The 18,749-nt window shown below is 40.8% G+C and overlaps 1 protein-coding gene across 7 annotated transcripts in view; it reads right to left on the minus strand.

Annotated features, from left to right (window-relative positions):
- The window catches only part of CEP112 (centrosomal protein 112), a 155,513-nt gene that overhangs the window by 82,787 nt on the left and 53,977 nt on the right, over positions 1 to 18,749 (minus strand). For all 7 annotated transcript variants that reach the window (XM_015645755.1, XM_033518638.1, XM_033518640.1 and 4 more), the window contains exons 18-20: positions 16,759 to 16,894; positions 13,475 to 13,582; positions 2,364 to 2,546 (exon numbers count right to left, since the gene is read on the minus strand). In XM_015645755.1, coding sequence (XP_015501241.1) covers positions 2,364 to 2,546; positions 13,475 to 13,582; positions 16,759 to 16,894 — 427 coding nt within the window. The remainder of the gene's footprint in view (positions 1 to 2,363; positions 2,547 to 13,474; positions 13,583 to 16,758; positions 16,895 to 18,749) is intronic.

The raw sequence follows: 18,749 nt of genomic DNA on the forward strand, positions 1-18,749 counted from the left end.
ATTTAACAGGTTTTTAAAATGCAGCGTTGTTAAATACCCATTAAATGACTGAGTTACCTTCGTAAAGCGCCTGACAAATGTTCCATAAAGGACATTGGCCGTTAGTCAAATCAGATGTCCAAAAAACACATTTTTAGTAAACATATGCAAAGATTAAAAAAAAATAAATGAAAAATCTGTGCTATAATTCCATAAGAAACACCAGTATTGTCTGTTGAACTCACTGCGAAGACAGAGGTGGATTTGAATACAAAGACCACAGGAAGGAACGAAGAGCAATTTATTTTCTCAAATGGAAAAATCTGTGTCCTTGAAAGCTGTGAGAGTCTCACTAGAATTTAAACAAACAATAGCTCTTCTAGGCAAAGCAACTGCCTTTTTTCCCTGATTTACATGTCATTCTCATGGCAGCAATGTTCAAATGACTGTACAGGGATATTCAAACTACAAAGAAAAGCTCTGTAAAAAGGCCAAACTCTGCTTTTCAGACTGTTCAGATTCCCTCAATAGCTGTGAAAATTCCCAGCTTTCCACAGAGCACCTGTAGTAGCATCGCTGATCCCCCTGCAAACAGAAAGCACAACCAAACTTGGGGCTCCAACCTTTGCCAGAAATGACCCCCAAGAGCACAAACCAGAGCTGGACTTAGAGACACCTCCCAGTTCCCAGGATTTTCTGAAGAGAGTCCCTCTCCTTTTGTAGTCAGTGTTACAGAGCTACAGGAACTGGGACGAGCACTGGTGTGTAGACAGAATAAATCCATATAATTCCAAAACTGCCTTTTTTTTTAACGTGGGAGTTACAGCTCTGCCTTTGTCCGCAAAAACCAAAAGAACAGCAGAAATTCAGGTGAGAGGAGGCTACAACTCTGAAAAGACACTCGAAAACAGATCCAGAGCTGAGATGAATCTATCTTGGGCCAAAAGAAAAAATGCAAAGATAAAAACCAATCCCTTGAACCATTTAAGGCTTTGTTCACTCTTACAATGCAGCAGAAAATAAAAGGCGAGGTTGAATTTTTCTTTTCAGAGGCCACCTGAGTATCCCCTTCCCAAGACTTCTCACAAAGTATATCCCGCTTTCATTGGAAAACCACAATGGTGGAAATGGAGAAATAAGTCCTGGCTTTGCAATATACTCTCAACCTCCCCCAAGAATCCGTTTGCTCCCTAATGGACTTCCTTAAGCCAGATTTCGATAGTCTGAGTCGTCCATAGTGAAAAACCAAATGATTTCAAGAGTAAATTTTCAATTCAGTTTCATTTATCTCCATTAGAGGTGTTAGTAAAAGCCACAGCCTACCAGTCTACAGGAAAGTAGAGTGAAAATGCCTCTTAGTCTGAGCCTAACATCTCATAGGGAAGGTGGTGGTGCGCGGAAAACGTGTCACTAAAGATGCTTTACCAAAATGTCCAGTTTGGGTATAAAATAATCCATGCGTGAGAAGCAATTCTAACGCTGATCAGGAAAGATTATTTTCTATAAACTCTTTAAACTAGAAAATCACCTTAGTTTTTAGAATATTGCCATTGCAGGCCTTTTTAATAAAGGCTCTTAGGAAAATATACCACGCCATCCTTACAAAATACATTGAAAAAAAGGGAGTAAGATGGTTTTTGAAGTGAAAACTCATAAAGATCATTTTCCATGCTGACAGTGTGCATTTCATCCAGAAGTTTGAAGAGTCAAATGCTACCTCAGCTGGGGGTTATTCTGCCAAATGGCTTCCAACAGTGACCACAGAGATGGAGGATGGGAGGGGTGCGTGTGTGTAGGAAAATAAACGTGATGGTAAGCGACCCCAAACCCACATCATCTTATCAAACATCCGACACACGGAACCAAACGCACAATGCAAATCTAGAATACAAAAACTGAAACAAAAAAAGACGTGAACAAAAGGAAATAAAGCCATCTGTGAGTTACCTGCGGAGATTTAAAACAAAAAAAAGCACACGAACGAAGCAGATATAATTCACATGGATTTGCCCAGGAAGGAGAAAAGGAGGGGTGAGTGTGAGGGCTGGGGGGGAAAAAGAACAGATACCTTTTTTTTCTTAAACAAATCCATCATGAAAGAAAATGAGACAAGATTATAAATAGGCCGAGTTATAGCGCACCATGGGATTTTTAATCTGGCTACCTGTGGTTTTTGCAGTTAAAGCCCTATTCAGTAGTGGGAAGGGAGGGGGGAAAGCGGAAAAAGAAAAAAAGAGGAAAAAAAGGAAAACGAAATCACGTTTATGTGCCAGTTTCGCAAATGCTCCCCCAGTGAGCACCACCAACAATGCTGGCAAACAGGAAACACTCATTATCAGCAATTTCTAATAAGCGGACGCCTTTCAAGCGTTATTGATCGTTACCTGGCCGTCTCGTTTCCTGCTCTCGTGAGTTTGGCTCTCGTGCTCTGCCATGGTAGCGCAAAGCTGCTTCTCCAGTTTCTCGATCTCCCGTTGATGGTCTCGGACCAGGCAGTCCTGCACTGCGTTGTGCTGCTGGAATAGGTGCGTCTTCTCCTGTTCATGCTCCAGCTTCAGCTCCACTATCTGATTGGACAGGGAGGAGTACAGTTCATCAATAGAACATCCTTGTCGTCATGACAACTCGTCTACAGCTTAATTTCCCCCTTAATTTCATCAAGTTGGCAATTTTATTTTTACGTCACTATTACCTCACCTCTTAAAAAGCCACCGTTAGCGTGACAGAATTCCTCCAGACAATCCCAACAATGGAGACAACCGAGCAAATCCAGCGCATCCTTACCCAATTTGTTGGTACAAATGTCGGAAGCGTACAAAAAAATAATATAAAAAAAAAAAAAAAAGGAAAAAAAAAGGGGAGGCATTGTCGCATTGTGTGGCGGGTGCCCTCGTATCCCGCTGCTGCTCCTCAGCAGGGCTGAGGATCCTAAATGGTTAATAGGCAGCCTGCTCGCCCCTTCACTTAAGTATACACACACACAACCCCCCACCCCAGCAATTAAAGCTTTGCAAGATTTCTTTATGATTTCCAAAGCGAACGCTCTTCCTGCGATATTCCTCAACGCTGGTGCATAGAGTTGTCTTTTTTTTTTTTCCCCCTTAAATAAGGAAAAAAAAAGAGCAAGAAAATTATAAAAAAAACAAAGCTCTATTATCCCGTTGTCAGCTACGCTATCCCAACATAAACAGATGTATGTGTTCCAGAAGGGCACCTGCTGTGCCGCAAGCTTGCACCATGATTTCATAAGAAGCCCTCTATTCTCAGGAGCCGTTCCCAGTCCGCACCACACTGGATGCTGTGACCTTGGCCACTCTTAGCCTCTCCCCGCTTGCCTGAATGGCAGCCCGAGACCAAGGGCCTGGTTGCTGCAGCTTTGATATTAATCCTCCCGCCTGCGCACAAAGGCACCCTACCTGGCCTGCACACTGGAGCGGCCAGGCCGCCTTTGAAGCAGGTGATGAATAGGGACGGCAGGAAGCCGCTTCCCCACTGAACTCCGGGCCACACAGCTGCTAAGAACAGTCACTTGGATTTTTCTTCAGTTTTGGTGGATTTCGGAGAAGGAGGAAGGGGGGGAAGGAAGGAAAATAACAAAAAAAAGAAAAAAAAAAAAGAAAAAAAAAGAGAAATCTCTTATCGTGAACATGGTGGGGTATTTTCAGCATGAGAAAGGAAAAAAAGAGCGGACGGGAGGAGCCGCTGTGTGAGCGCGGAGAGCGCCCGGCACCTTATCTTAAAGCTGTAGCATTCAATTCTGGAATGATATCAGCTGGTTGCCCGGCCTCCACGGGGAAAATTTGAAGCTAAGTTGAAATAAATGTTAAAAAAAAGGGTATTTTCTCCAAGTGCAGATCAGCGTGTTGCAAGTTTAAAAGGGAAACGTGCCATCCGTGCTGTGGTTGGGAGCATCCTTCCGCAAACGGAGCGAGGAGAACAGATGCAATATTGCAGGGTTTAACGTATCTACATTATTTAATAACACTAAAGAGCTCATTAAGAGATGCCTGAAGTTCCTGCAGGGGTTAACCCCTCACATTTTCCATGCTGGGCCTGGGATCCTCACACGAAGTTCTTAATGCCAGGTTTTTGCCCAAGGTTTCTGTACAAAACTGGTTTCTCCCAGATGATCGCGGTGTCTGTCCTGTGCCTAAGAGAAAGAGCTGTTGCTCCCTAAAATAACTGCAGTCTTAGCCTGATTTAGGAGAAAATATGTTTAGTGTTTCCACATAAATCAGACCTGATTAAAAAGAAATCGTGTCAACAGGAGAGGCCTTTCCCTTCAGACATTTTGTTGTCTTAATTACTGGGTTTTCAGCCAGTTGTTCCATGTAGGGCTGGGTTAAGGCAGTTTGCTGTGGGGAGCTTCAATTACTGGAGCTGTCACTTTTTTACCAGAAGACCCAGAGGGAGCAGGGAACACATCCTGCTTCTCCAACCAGTCACACACTTTACCACACTGACCAAAGTAATTAGTTTTGTTTAGTAATCTCTTCACTTAACAGCATTTATAGACACAAAGTTTTTTAATTTAACAGGTGGGATGAGCAAAAGATTCTTCAGCAGGAGGGGTGTCCCCCCAGCTGGGAGGTGGAAAGAAAAAAGGCTGGTACCATGAGGGAAGGTGTTTTACAAAAGGCAAATTTGTTGAAGAAAAATTTTAAAACTCCCCTCATTTAAAGCTACGTATTCCCCGTGATGGCTTTGGTTTGATACTTCAAGATGTTTCTGGCAGGGAGCAGAGGTGGAGAAACAGGAGAGGAGAGAAAGGATGAGGACAAGAGCATTCTGATCCCTCGAAGACCTCCAAAACCATCTTCCCTAATGAATATTAGCAGGTATTCCACATGTGAGTGAGCAGCCATCCCCTGCCCTGGTGAGCACTCTCTCAAGCTCCTGCTCTCCTCAGAACTGATGCCAAGCACTATGGCTTATCTTCCACTCCTCCCTCTCAAATTCCTGTATTGTTAGTGGGTTGTTTTGTAAAGAGAAAAAATAAATTAACATATAACAAAAAAACAGAAAGAGAAAATCCATGCTGCTTTTCAGCAGCAACAGGACTTCTTCATCACAGGAAACTGCATGAAAACTGTATTAATTCTTCACACACCAGACAGATTCAGTCTCCTCTTTGAGGTAGAGAGTGCCTTTATGAATGATATAACAAAACCACTTCAAAAATTCTCTGGTGTTGAGATCTTGCTGCATCTACCCCTCGGTGCTGAGCACTTCATCAGATCACATTCAAGTGTCTGCTCCAATGCAGCACTTCAGTGGCCAGAGGACAGGCACTGGTAGGTGCTATACATTTCAGCCAGACAAGCAACACGACATCCACAATGGGCATTAGGGCCGATGCTGAAAAGGAACATTCATTAAATAATCGTGTGTGCCCCATTACCATAATCACAGGGCACTCATTGTGCCTTGGATGTTTCCTCATCTTGTCCTCCCTAAGATGAAAATCTCTTATTCCCTTCCCTGCGCATCTGTTCCTGTCTCCAGCCATGGCCTGGACACAAAACCGAGCAGGAATGTCTGTCTGACCTGAGAGAGCCTTTCTTACCACTGCTGTTAGCAAGTACCACAAATATATGAAAATTATGATCTCTTCTTAGCTGAATTTTTCATTTTTTAATTATTTCCACACAGTGTGATAGAACAACATTCAAAGCAACAGCCAACAGGTGATTTACATCAGAATTACACTATTCATTTTAAATTTAGCTTTTAATTATACTATTACTTCTAAATTTAGCTTTTAAACAAAATTTAAATTTTCTTACTCTTGCAGGGAAAAGGATGTTAAGAAGAAAACTAAATTCTTAATAAAGAGATAAAAAAGATTAACACAAGAACTGTGACGGTCTCTTGGTGCTCACTCACACACGCTAACAAAAAGGTGCCAAACAAATCTGGCAGCGTGGTTTGTACTGCTTTAGGACAACTTGCTAAAACAAGAGACAATTAATACAGAGCCAAGGTGAAATCCTGCTGCTGTTAGCACGCCTGAAGAACAAAGATCGACAATAAACAGCCCCCTGGTTGCAGGAGAGGTTTTTAGAAGCCAAAGATTTGTAATATAATCAACGCCAGCAAATACCTTTTGAAAGTCCCTAATTTAGACAAGGCCTTCTACTACCCAGATTTTGCTTTTACATCACACGCTAAGTTTAGGCTTTTCAATTTTAGAACAATTTCAACTTGTTCTCAAGAACAAGCACGCCTTTGAAATTCTTTTTAGAGTCCCCAAAGGAGGGAAAGGAAATTAGTTAGCTCACTACCCCTTTGAAAAATGTAACTGCTACAATAAATATTTGACACCAAAGTATGAAAATTCATGTAAATTTATGTCCGCAATTCCAGAAATATTTTAAGTAACACCTATATAAAATACGGTTTTGCAAGGCAGGATGATTTTATAAGCGCTGTTTTGGCATGACTGAACTGAGGGCTGGAGAAGCCACCAATGTATTGCACGTGTCACAGCAAAGAACTGAGCTAAACTCACTCTGCAGCACACCTACAGCACGTCTGGTCTCACTGTTTCTATCCTACAATCGTTTAAGTGTTTGTAAATCAGGTGTTTGCATGATTACCCCAGGCAGGGCACAGCACATGATCTATCCCCAAATAACAACTCCAGCAAAATCGAGCGTTTTCTCTCTCCTAAGCCTGTAAATAAACGTGTGTGCTCCGTGAGGATATGGGGATTACCCATCTCTGCAAATACTGCTGCTAAAGGTAATCTGATCTTGCAGGCTGGAGGAGTGAGTATTAATCACCCTGGGGTCTGGTTTAGCCTAACTTTGGGCAGAAAAGGAGCATCTTCACTGCGAGTTAAGAAAGAAAACCAGAATCCCTTTTACCAGAGCTCCTTTGCAGCAGGTAAATTAAATACATTTTTATTGACACTTTTTTGGGGGAGATTTTTCTCTAAGTTGACACATGAAGGTCTCTCAAGATACAAGGGCTGTAATGAGCCAAGGGCAAATGAGACAGTGAAAAAGACATCTGTGCAGAACCACACTTACCACTGAAGCAGTAGGTACACGTGGGGTAATGTACATGACTTCCTATTTCACTGCAGGCTGCAATAATTTAATTGGCATGACTCTGTTTTCTGTAATACTTATACCTTTTCACCAACCACTAATAATTATTTTTTAACTGCAAACTAAGAATTGCGAGAAATTCTCTAAAAGAAACAAGCTGGTCTTTAGCCAAACTGCAGTTTGATTTATCCTCCCCTAAAATTATGCACCTGAATGGTCTCACTCTCACTATATAAAATTATATTCCTGATCTGTACATTTTTACTTATAAAGGCTTTTCGAATGCTAATATTTTTAAAGTATGGGCAGCACAAACCCTACCTCAATCATTCCATCTTCCCAATCTTCTGGCATGAGTAAATTTGTTTTTAAATCACAGAACCACAGAATTGTTTGGGTTGGAAGGGATCTTTAAAGTTCATCTGATTCCAAGTCACTGCCATGGGCAGGGAGACCTTCCACTATCCCAGCTCGCTCCAAGCCATGTCCAGCCTGGCCTTGGACACTTCCAGGGATGGGGAGTCCACAACCTCTCTGGGAAACCTGTGCCAGGGCCTTACCACCCTTATGGTAAAGAATTTTTTAATATCTATTCTAAATCTGCCTTCCTTCAGCTCAAGGCCATTCCTCCTCGTCCCATCACTACACGCCCTTGTGACAAATCCCTCTCCAGCCTTCTCGTAACAATTCACTGGAAATGGAGCTGCATCCCTGTGATTAAATCCAACTTGGTGCCACGATGAACATCAGGAGGTCCCTCCCCAGCCCACCCACACCACCAAACCCACGGCAGGCTGCAAAGAGAAATATTTCTTTCCAGCTAACAGACCTTGAGTCACTGCAAACGCCTGTGTGCAGCAGGCTCTGCTGCAGGATTTGCTGTATATAGTCTTTGTTTAGGGATTCAGTTTATCCAAGGACCTTCTTTGAACACGGAGCTGCCTTCCCAGCCGCTCGCCTGACTCGCTGTTTACCGCAGGCACCCGTTTGTGTTTCTGGAATCGCCTCCCTCTCCCTCCTCCCCTCAAAGTGGATTCTTTGACTACACAGGGAGCTCAGGCTTTTAACTCTGAATCACACACGAGTCAGATGCCTGGAGGAGACCGTGCAAATACCCATCTGTCTGGTTAACAATTCTGTAAACAGCAATGGCATCATGAGAAGATTTCCACCCACTCTTCACTTGGAGGTTAAATTTGTCTCCTTTTCCCATTTGTGAGTTTTAGCTATAAAACGAAAAGTTGATGTTGATTGAAGAAAGTATTCCTCAGATATTCTGCACAAATGGTATTCATCTGTGTCTTAGGATGGTTCAAAGGAAACGTTTATGCATCCTAGATTAATTTATTAAATGAAATTTATGCAGCTTGTTGCCGATGACATGAAAAATTTAGAGCTTCTACTAACGTGCTCATTTGGCCTCCTTGCAAGAACAGACTGTATTTCAATTATCTTAGAGTACAGACAAAGAGGAGAGGAACAAAGCTTTTCACAAAGCCTCTCTCCTCATAACTAAACCAGCATACTAAAAATGGATTGTGGATGTCAGAAAAGAAATGGCCAGGTTAATGTACAGCCAAGAAATGCTTGGGACATTGGTCTGTCCGAGGAATTGCAGATTTCAAACAGGGCTTTGCAAGTGTTTCCTTCACTTGGGTGGGTAACACATTGGTAAAAGAGAAGCTAGAAAACAGAAAATGAAGCATGAGGCCAGAAGGAAAGCTAGGATGGAAGTGCAGTGGCAGGAGCTCTTTAACACAGCAAGGGTATGGGGACAAAGCGAGCTGGAGGTTGAGCTTGTTATCTCCATTAGTGTTAATTACTAAATTAATGTTTTGCCTGAGAGAACCTCACTCTTTTCTTTAAATTAACCTCAGTTGAAAGTTATAAAAGACAAAGAGATCTACAGAATATTCCTCCTCTCCTCTCAATAACACTTCCCTCTGCTCAGGCACACTGTTAAAACAAGAACAGTGTCCCAGCAGCACCTCAGATATTGTCCTTGCTGCTGGCAGGTAACATCACAAACATGCTCTTTTCCACTTTTAACCAGCTATTTTGCACTTCTTTACCTCACTTCCTTTATTATAAAAGGCATATTTAAGCTCAACCACACCTTTGTCTTGCTCTCAACTTAGAGGCATTGTCTGTTGACTTGTCTTTTGCATGATTTCAAAGTGATTTCATTAAATACCCAGGAAAATATTTCTGAAGGTGTCTTTTTCTTCCCTATTTGGATACACAGGACAAGATGACAACTCTAATTTCTTCATAACTTTTACAGAAGTCAGAACCCAACAATAAATGTCACAAGAAAGGATTTCCTGAGATACAGGGAGATTCTTCAGCTATCATGTAACAACTTTCCACTTTCCTATGGAAGCATGAACAATTATTTTTCAAGGGAATAAACACCATTAAAGATGAACCAAACCAAAAGGATTATTTATATATTTAGGTTGGCATCTAATCTCAGAGAGTACAGCCATAATTCATCAGGTAACCCCATCATCCTCCTATCACAATAACTCATCAACTGCTTCACTGTGTGTTTTCTCCCTGCTGGAAAATATAATTTCCTAGGCTTTGGCTCTCTTGTTAGTCTTGCATCTTATTTATTTCACATTCATTCAGTCACTTCAGCAACTGTTTACAGCAAAAAATGGGTGTAACAGTGATCACAGTGATTATTAATGGTTTGGGCTTTTTTTCTAAAGGACAAGCTAATGGCATTTACGCATTAGGAATATATTAAATACACTGAAAGCGTTCCATTCTTGACAATTTATGAAAATCTGCTTGAAACAAAGGTGTGCATGTACTTGAGTGTGCTGGGGAATGTCCCTGTCCCATCTCTGCCATGGAACCACCACTCCCCACGAGAGATGTGCTCTCAGAAAGTGCTCAACTGACAAGGATATGGGAAAAAACCCCATCAAATTCCTTAACTTTTCTGTCAAATTTGACTAAAATCCATTACTGAAAAGCCTGGGCACATGCTCTTCCAAACATTTGGCCTTGTAGAAGATGAACTCATCAGAAACACCTTGCAGGTATTTTGAGCTAAATTGAGGATGTAATTAGAAAGAAGGGGGAAAAATGAAAAAAAGAAAAAAAAAAGGGAGTGGGTGCAAAAAACCAAACAACCTTTCTTCCTGTGCTGACAGTGCCATAAAGCCCAACTACAGATACTGCAACCATTTCAAAGGCAGGAAAGGCTGAGGCCTTCACTGTGCTGTCCACTGGCTTTGAAGTGCCGAAAGCAGCTGCTCCCAGCAGATAGGAACTCTGGTGCTGCTGGAGTTATTTTTTTTCTTCAAAATATACTTTCAAATCTAACAGCTGCAAGTAGAACAAAGTTGAGCTAAAGTATATTTAAAGAAGAAAAAAAAAAAAACCCCACCAGTTTCTCTCTGAGACTGTTCTCAGTGGATACTTCAAAAGCAAGTGGTGCCGAATCAGATGAAGCTGGAACCAGGAGGGACATGTGACAGCTGAAACCAAATACTGCAGGATCCAAAAGTTCCTTTTTGCTTTATTAATGGATTTGAGTGCATTTGAAAAGCTAACAAAATATTAACTGCATTAATTGGTTTTTTTATTAACTTTGAATTGTTTTCTTCCAAATTATTTTTGAAGCAAAAGACAAAGATAAATAAATATCAATGTATTAGGTTATTTGTTGTCACAAATATCAGATAAATATCAATATATCAGTATGTCTAATCTGCAGGCACAGCAATCTTTCAGCCCCCACAATGAACAGCCCACATTCACACCAATAATTGTTTTGAAATCAGTATACAAGCAGAGTCCTGTGACATCAACCACTCAGGTAAAGCAGAGAAGTGAAACCACTGCTCCAAGTGTCTTCCAAAATGTCTCTCACATTGGAGAACTGGGTAACACATCAGTTAATTTAGTTCTTTATAACCAATCTGATTAAAATCATGGTCAGCTGAATTGCCCAGGTTGCCATCAGTGCTACCCCTGCTGCTCACCATGACAGCCAACAAAAATAAATCTGTAGGGCAATCTCCCTTCTAAGCCTAAATTTCATTTGACAATTAGATTCAGACACTTGAGGCACAACATCTCAAAGCAATCACTACATTTCTCAGGTAGCTGAAATATCCTGGTGTTTGGTTGGGTGTCTATTTCCACCTGGAAGTCTGCTGGAGCCCTGTCAAAATGTATCCCCACTTCGAATTCACTGCTCTATTTAAACACTTTCAATCTGTTCCTAGCCAAGTAACAACCAAAGAAATATGCAGTAAAAGAAGGCAAGGAAAAGTCTGCTTTAAAAATGGCTTAGAAGCTCTGAAGCATAAATAGAGAGCAGTGCAGAGAAACAGAAGTTGGAAGTACTGAAAGGAAATTTTAAGAGTGGAAGAACTGAGCTCATCCTGCTCCGTGGTGGGGCAGGAGGGGCTTTGTGCTTTCCAAAAGAACCTCATTCCCAGTGATAACCCCCCGCAATCTGCACGTATTCTTCATGCTCACCAACTTTCAAAGGACATTCCAGATGAAGTACAAAGAGAAATAATTTTTTTAAAAGGGCATAAACAGGATTCCACTGAAAATTCTTCTGAGGATCTCATTGTTTAGCTGTTTAGCGTTGAAACCCTTGGGTTCCAGTGATGTCTCATAAAGCTTAGCTGTTCTTTCTTACAGTAAAAGCAGCTATCCTAAATAAAATAAATGGGAAACACTAAACATCTCAGTGAAAAATGCTTTCACTGATGTTTACCACAATATCAACATTGTTATAGAATAGATTCACCAAATAAATGTTTAACTCTCATATTAATTTCTTGCTTTGTGGGTTTTTTTTGACACAGTCTCTGGAATGTCTGAATATAAGAAGACACATAAAATTAAACCATGACAATATGAGACATTATAATTTGCCTTTAGTGTGCAAAGTTAGCTAAGTATTGGCAAAAAATTTTATCCGTGGCTGGGTGGATGTTACCATAAATAGTAAAAAAAATAAATTAGCACTTGTAGGTAGGAACAGGAATGTTGTAAATCCTGATACACTGCAGGTTAGCATTTATCTCTACAGATTAAAATCTGGGATGGGAAAATGGGAATAAAATCTTTGAATAAATGCTTACTTTGGAATTCAAAGATGCATTACAAATTATGAGAACTTATTAAAGAAAAAAGTGAGCCAACTGTATCACTAAAATGATGTGAAAGTATGATTAAATAAAAAATTCCAGTTTGAGGCAGATGTCCAACTGACCCTGACAGTCCCATCTCCCTCCTTTCAGTGTGTCCCCAACACTTCCTCACCTTTCCTGCACAAATCTCCAGTATCTCTGACTATTTCTGAATCACTAAATGCAGGAATCAGCATAAATAACATCCCCCAGTTTAGCTGAACACCTGTGAGATGTCCCTCACCCTTCCAGAGGCCAATGTGTCACCTCTGTCAGGTGGCAGCACAAGTGGTGACGTTGACAGTTCTGAGCGAGGACAGGGAAAATGCTTTGATCTGACCCAACAAACTCCCTTCTGTTCCAAGAGCCACACACAAAACACACCATTGTTCCTCCCCAGCACAGAGCAGGGGTCTCTCAACACCTACCAAAGTGATCTTGTTCCTTAATTCCCTGAAAAAGCCCTTTCCAGATGGACCAGAGCAGGCCTGGCACCAAAGCCAACCACAGCGTTTTATCCTCTCACGGCACAGAAGATAAACAGAAATGAAACCACATTTCCCTGCTGGAAATGCAAGCTTAGATCCACACAAGAACAGTGATAAGAGAGGACTTCCATGGATTAACCACCTCATTCCTACAAAGTACTAAAAACCCCCTTTCAACCCTTCAGCAGGTGTTACCAACAAGTGCCACTTTAGTTTTGTCACCGAGTCTGGCTCACACCAGAGTCTGGTGGTGCAGCTCCTCAGCTCCCAAGTCTGTATCATGCAATAATTTCCCTTCTTCTGCTTTTCCCCCTTTTACATTTCACAGCACTGCTGAACAAAACTTTCTTGTCTCCACCCAAGCGTTTCCTGAGTATTTCCCAACCCTGAAATTACATTACAAAGAAGAAAATCACCATCAGTGGGCCAAAACAAGCATTCGTACCGAACACTCCCCGTGTCAAAAATGATAAAAAGAACAAACTGCTGTTTCTTGACATGAAGAGAAACAGATAATGCATGAAATAATTGAACCTGGTGATTATGAAAATAGGTGTTGCCACCTGTAAGCCTGGGAAACAATTTGAAAGAGTCGGAGGTACAAAGGATTGTGAAGAGGAAAGAAAAAGTATTTTCTGTGTAGGTTCTCCCCCCTCCACCTCCATGACAAAACTCTGCATATCTAGAAATTGTGTTTTTATAGGAAGGACAGCAACACACAGTGACCTATAGCTGCAGGAAGGGGTGTTTTCTCCCCTCCACCTGGAGGAGCAAAGCAACTGACCTGTTGTTCATATCTTTTCTTGATCTCATCCAACTGCCAGGAGAATTCTTGGGCTTGCTTTTCCCGGAGCAATTTTGATCTGCTCAGATCTGCTTCAACCTCTGCTATCTACATGGGAAAAGAAAGGGAATATTTAATTTATTTTTTTTTTAAAGGCATAGCTTGAAGTGTTCTGACATTTCTACAGTTGTTTGTAAACCATCAAAGAGGAGAATATCACTTGTTGGGAATGATAACAACACCATTTGTATGTGGTGAAAATGAATATTCAGTCTCTACAGGATTATTAGTGACTCAAGGACATAGTGATCACTGTTATGCCACTCCCTAATTACAAAGGATTGGCTCAGTTTTTCACTCCACAGTGCTGAATATCCCATTGAAATGAAGTGAATATTTTCTCTAGACATATTTAAGACTCAAATATATTTCACTTAAAAATACACTGCCTGTGGAAATTCAAGGGAAATCATGTGCGAGTCAGAGCATAAACTACACATTTAAAGCAAGTTTACATTAAATCAGAAAATAACTTTAAATAACTTAAAAGAGAATTATTTGGCTGCAAGTTAAGTCCTCTGAAGATAGTCATCGCCTATGAATAATGAGTCCCACAGATTCCAGCACGCAGCATCAAGGAAGCAATTTCACAACTCAATTAACAAAGGCTTTTGTATCAAAAGCACAACTGTTAGCTGTACATCAGGCATGTTTCCAAGGGAATATATATAAATATATATATGTAACTCTGCTGCAGTGCACACTCATCAATGACTTTTAGATCTAGATCCCAACAGAAGCATTGAATAAACGGTGTCCCTAAAAAGAAAAAAAGAAGTGGAGGGGTTTGAAGGACCACAAGCCCATCTGCTCCACAAAAAGAAGAAATCCATGAATTTCTGAACCATAAGCCAAAATCCTGCTTGGCCTAAGGGAGTGCTCAGTGTTCAACAGATGTCTGTGCCAATTGGCCTGGACATCACTCCCCAGCCAGGAAGGAGGAGAAAAGGCAGCACTCGGAGTGGGAAAAGAATTTTATTGCAGAGTACTCCAGCAGGAAAGGAAGGGACTGAAGTAGGAGCAGTTGGCCAAATAGAAAGTGGAAAAAGAGAGCAGTGAGGAAGCAGCTCCTGAACCTCACTGCTACTATCTGCCATTAAGAAAAGGGACTGCAATCAATGTTTTATGAATAATTTTCTTCCGGCTCCAAACTTACTCAAATTGCATGTCTATGGCTATATTTCACTCAGGTCAATAAAACCCAGAAAAATAACAGATCTTGTTACTGCACTAAAGGAGGGTTTTTTTTTTTAAAGAGAACAAAAACGTTCTAAAAAGTGAAATAGTAAAAACATATGCAAAGATGCTTTAAACCTACTGGCTTCTGCAGTTTGTTCATTAGGTCACGTTCATTTGTTTCCAACAACTGCAACAAAGGCTCTTGATCATTATTTGCCAAACCCAGGAAGCCCCAGATCCACAGTACCATGACATAGTCTATGTATTATTTCTCTTTTTTCAGTTACTACTGGAAAAAAATGCAGATTTTGCAGTTAAACACATGCCACTCCCCCACCAGTGGACATCAGGTGACTCTTAATAATCACAAGCTTGACAAAATAGGAAGCAGATGGCAAAATAAATGATATTATCATAGAGCCAAACTAAAGAATCAAATATTGATTGCAACAACTGATAATGACCCCATCCTACTTATCTCCATAATTAACTTTATCTCACACAAAAAATGGGTTTAAAGCCCAGTATTCCTAATGCAGATAAAAGGACAGCGTTGCTATGGCTACTGCAGTTGTTCTGTAAGTAATACATCCAACCTCTCCACAAAACATGGAATTTTCCAGTATGTTTCAATGAACTGGGGGATTTATCTAAGAGTACGTGGATGCAGAGGAATGAGAAAGGCCAGAGCCATGAAGAGAGCTTCAGCAGTGCTCCTCTGATGTATTTCCTTGGACCTTGTTTCCTGTAGAAAAGAACCATTCAGCTGTACAATATCATTTAACATTTCTAGATTTTAGCACCCAAGCAGGGAAACCTCTGGTTGATCCATGATTCCAAAATGGATTTGCAGAATTTCCCAGAATGCAGCAATATTCTGAAAGAAATTTACTGACATTTTAAAATTACATTTGACTATCTTTTCCAAATTCTTTTGCACTTTCTTATGTCTTGGATTGGTTTTCTTTGCTGAAGGTTTTTTAAGTGAATGGAATGATTATTAGCTTTTCTAGAATTAGACAACATTCCTTTTGGAGCAGAATTAGGATATTATTTTAAGTCAACATGAAGAAATTGCAGGAGGGTCACACAGTACAGAAAATGTCAGATTAAAATTGTAGGATTTGTTGTATTGCCCTTGTAGGTCTGGTTTGCTGAACACATCTTGCTTTTATAAGTTTGTCCTTGCTTATTTTTTAATTTCCAAATTCTATTATTCGCTGTCTGTGTGGGTCTTAAAAATCTCAGCAGTGAAGATTTTCAAAAACTTTGAGAACAACAAAAAGGGAATTTCCTCAGTCCTGAGGCAGCACTCAGTCACCCATTCCAGTCCCAGCCTGCAGCACCCTCCTGCCAGCAGCGAGGTTTGGTCAAGGAAGGTGAGGTTGGAACTTGTAATCCAGAATTACAAGTTGGAGTTTGTCTGGAGATCTCAACCACACGAGGAATTAAGGAAATATCCCTTCTTTCCCCCTTCTTTTTGGTCACCTATTGTTCCTCATTTCACCCCTTGGGCTGCTTTTATAAACTCCCAGGAGAACATTTTAACCACTGTTTGCTCCGTAAGAAATTTAAGCCAGTAAAATCCCTGATTTTCAGGGACAGAAAAGTGGATTTTTCCATCCTCTGCACATGACTGCCAGCAGCCACCACAGCTCTGCCCCTGTTTGGGCTCAAACTGATTACAGGAGCTCATTAACGGAGGACAGAGTCGCTGGGAAAAGAGTAGGAAGAGACACATTTAAGTGGGAAATGACAAGCGTTGTTCCATAGGGTGTATAAACTAACACTTTATACTCTCACTCCTGAAAAATCCCTAATCAGTATCATAACTGCAGAAATCTTTATAACAATGACAATTCTGGCTTTGTCAGAAAGATGAAACACCCGCCACCATCCCTTTCTGACTCGCTGCAAAGACACTACATTGTGAGAGATTTTGATGTAGCACTCTCAAGTGGAGCATGTTTCTGGCATTATAAGATCAGAATCCGCTATCCCACTGCGCCAGAGTTTCAGAAAGGCTGGCATTGTGACCTCCTCACCCGCTGTTTCATTTCAGCAGAGTCTTTCTCTGAGTTCAGCTCCACCTGCCGCTTAAACTCCTCCAGGGCAGCGCCTGCCTGCTGGGCCTGCAGCCTCTGTACCTCCGTCACCCGCCTCAGCTGCTCCTCCTTCTCCCTAGAAAGTCACAGAAAATTTTCAGAGTTCAAGTATCAAATAAAAGAACAAGTGTGCTGGTGTAAAAGAGAGGCCTTTAACCCGATCAGTTTAAAATAGTATTCAGATTTCAATTTCCTGTCCCAGCTTCTGCCCAACTTCCCTTTGCAGGGCTTTGAAGAAGGCGATGGAAGGCCGGAGTTATTTTCGCTTTCTCCGATTGAATTTCACACGCCCAAACACAGCGTCCACAGCTCACAACAAAACCTCCACCTTCAAAGTCTCTCTCCACTTCAATGGCTCTCTACCCACTGTGGAACCCCCTTTATTAATCTCATCTAATTAATAAAATTTAATAATAGTAATTATACATAAATAATAACAAGTTAGATTTCATTAAATTAGATTTAACACCTCCCAATGCTTTAACTCTTTTTAGCATGATTGCCTTTCCATATTTAAAAAAAACAAACAAAAAACCCCTCAAAAAATTAAAACAAACAAGAAAATTATCCCAGCTCCATCTTCACTCAGACAAGGTACAGGATTATTTCCTGCTTGTCATAAATCAAAATGCAAAGCAGGGTAATATGTGACATGTGGTTCTTTCTAAATCTATTAGAAAACCATAATGCTGTGATGTCTATTCAGCCTTTACAGTACTGACAGATGTTAAATCTCTGTGCAAAGATATTTCATATCAACAGCCTACACTATTTGACATATTAAACCTGATACATCTATAGAAATCAGGCTGGGTTTCTTCAGGCTGGGTGGTAGATCAATAGTAATGATTCTGTAATATTTTATGTACATTCACATATACACAGACACATGAAAAGACAGAGACATTCACCATATTGACACAAAACAGACAAAAAATTGGGTAACTTTAAAGCATTTCAGAAATTTTGATGTGACTCCTCAAATATTACTAACTTTTATTAACTTGTCAGTGGTTTTGTTATTAACTTTTTGTGACACGTTCCTATTCCCACAGGTCAGCAGAGCTGCCTGACTTTGTGTTCAGACACTGGAGAACACGATGGTGGCATCGAGGGACAAAGCTGGCTCCACCCATGGCTTGTAATAGAAGACACATTCAAACAGACCTGGGGCTGACATTTTCATTTTCCAGGCAGAGGAAGTACCTCACGATAAATTTCCCATTTTGACAGAAATTATTTCCATATAAAACAAAGAATCTGACACATAGAAGACGGAAAAGCCCAGCTCATTCATCTCGTCTGTCACCTTGCCAGCACTGGAGGAGCTGCAGCACTGAGAGAGCCTTTCAGAAAGGTCAGGAAGCTGCCAAGCCCAAAGTTACAGTATTCACATCCTCTTCTGTGGTTTGCAGACCAGACTTTGACAATAGGACAAAGAACATAATCCTACATCTTCACAAAGTGGCTGTTTGCAGTGCAGGAGAGCAGGGTAATTCCATTAGCAAAGAGATCAAAGAAATGCCACAAGCCCTGAGTCAGTACATTGCTGTTTCCTTCTAAAGGGTTTTTTCATGATGCATATTTAAAAAAAAAAAGTAAAGAAATTGTTTTGGTGCCTCACTCACAGTTGATGGAATAATTGAGAATAGGGAGACTGCTCTTCTCCTTACATAAAAAGGAAAATACCTTTCTTCCCCAGCAGAAACAAAATCCTGTATCACAATTATGGTGATGATTGTTTTGGGGTTTAGATGACCTGTGCAAATTATCTTCAAATTTGCTAGAGAGCATCCATCACCCCTCCAGATATGCTTTGTTTCTACATCCTCATTGATTCCATTTTCTACACTCCTGCGAGGGGGAAGCACATCTGTGTTAATCTAAGCCACCACATTCCCCACTCATGAGATAACAAAAATTACTCAGCA

The sequence above is a fragment of the Parus major genome, chromosome 18 (genome assembly GCF_001522545.3).
Source record: "Parus major isolate Abel chromosome 18, Parus_major1.1, whole genome shotgun sequence".
In the NCBI taxonomy this organism is placed as follows: domain Eukaryota; kingdom Metazoa; phylum Chordata; class Aves; order Passeriformes; family Paridae; genus Parus; species Parus major.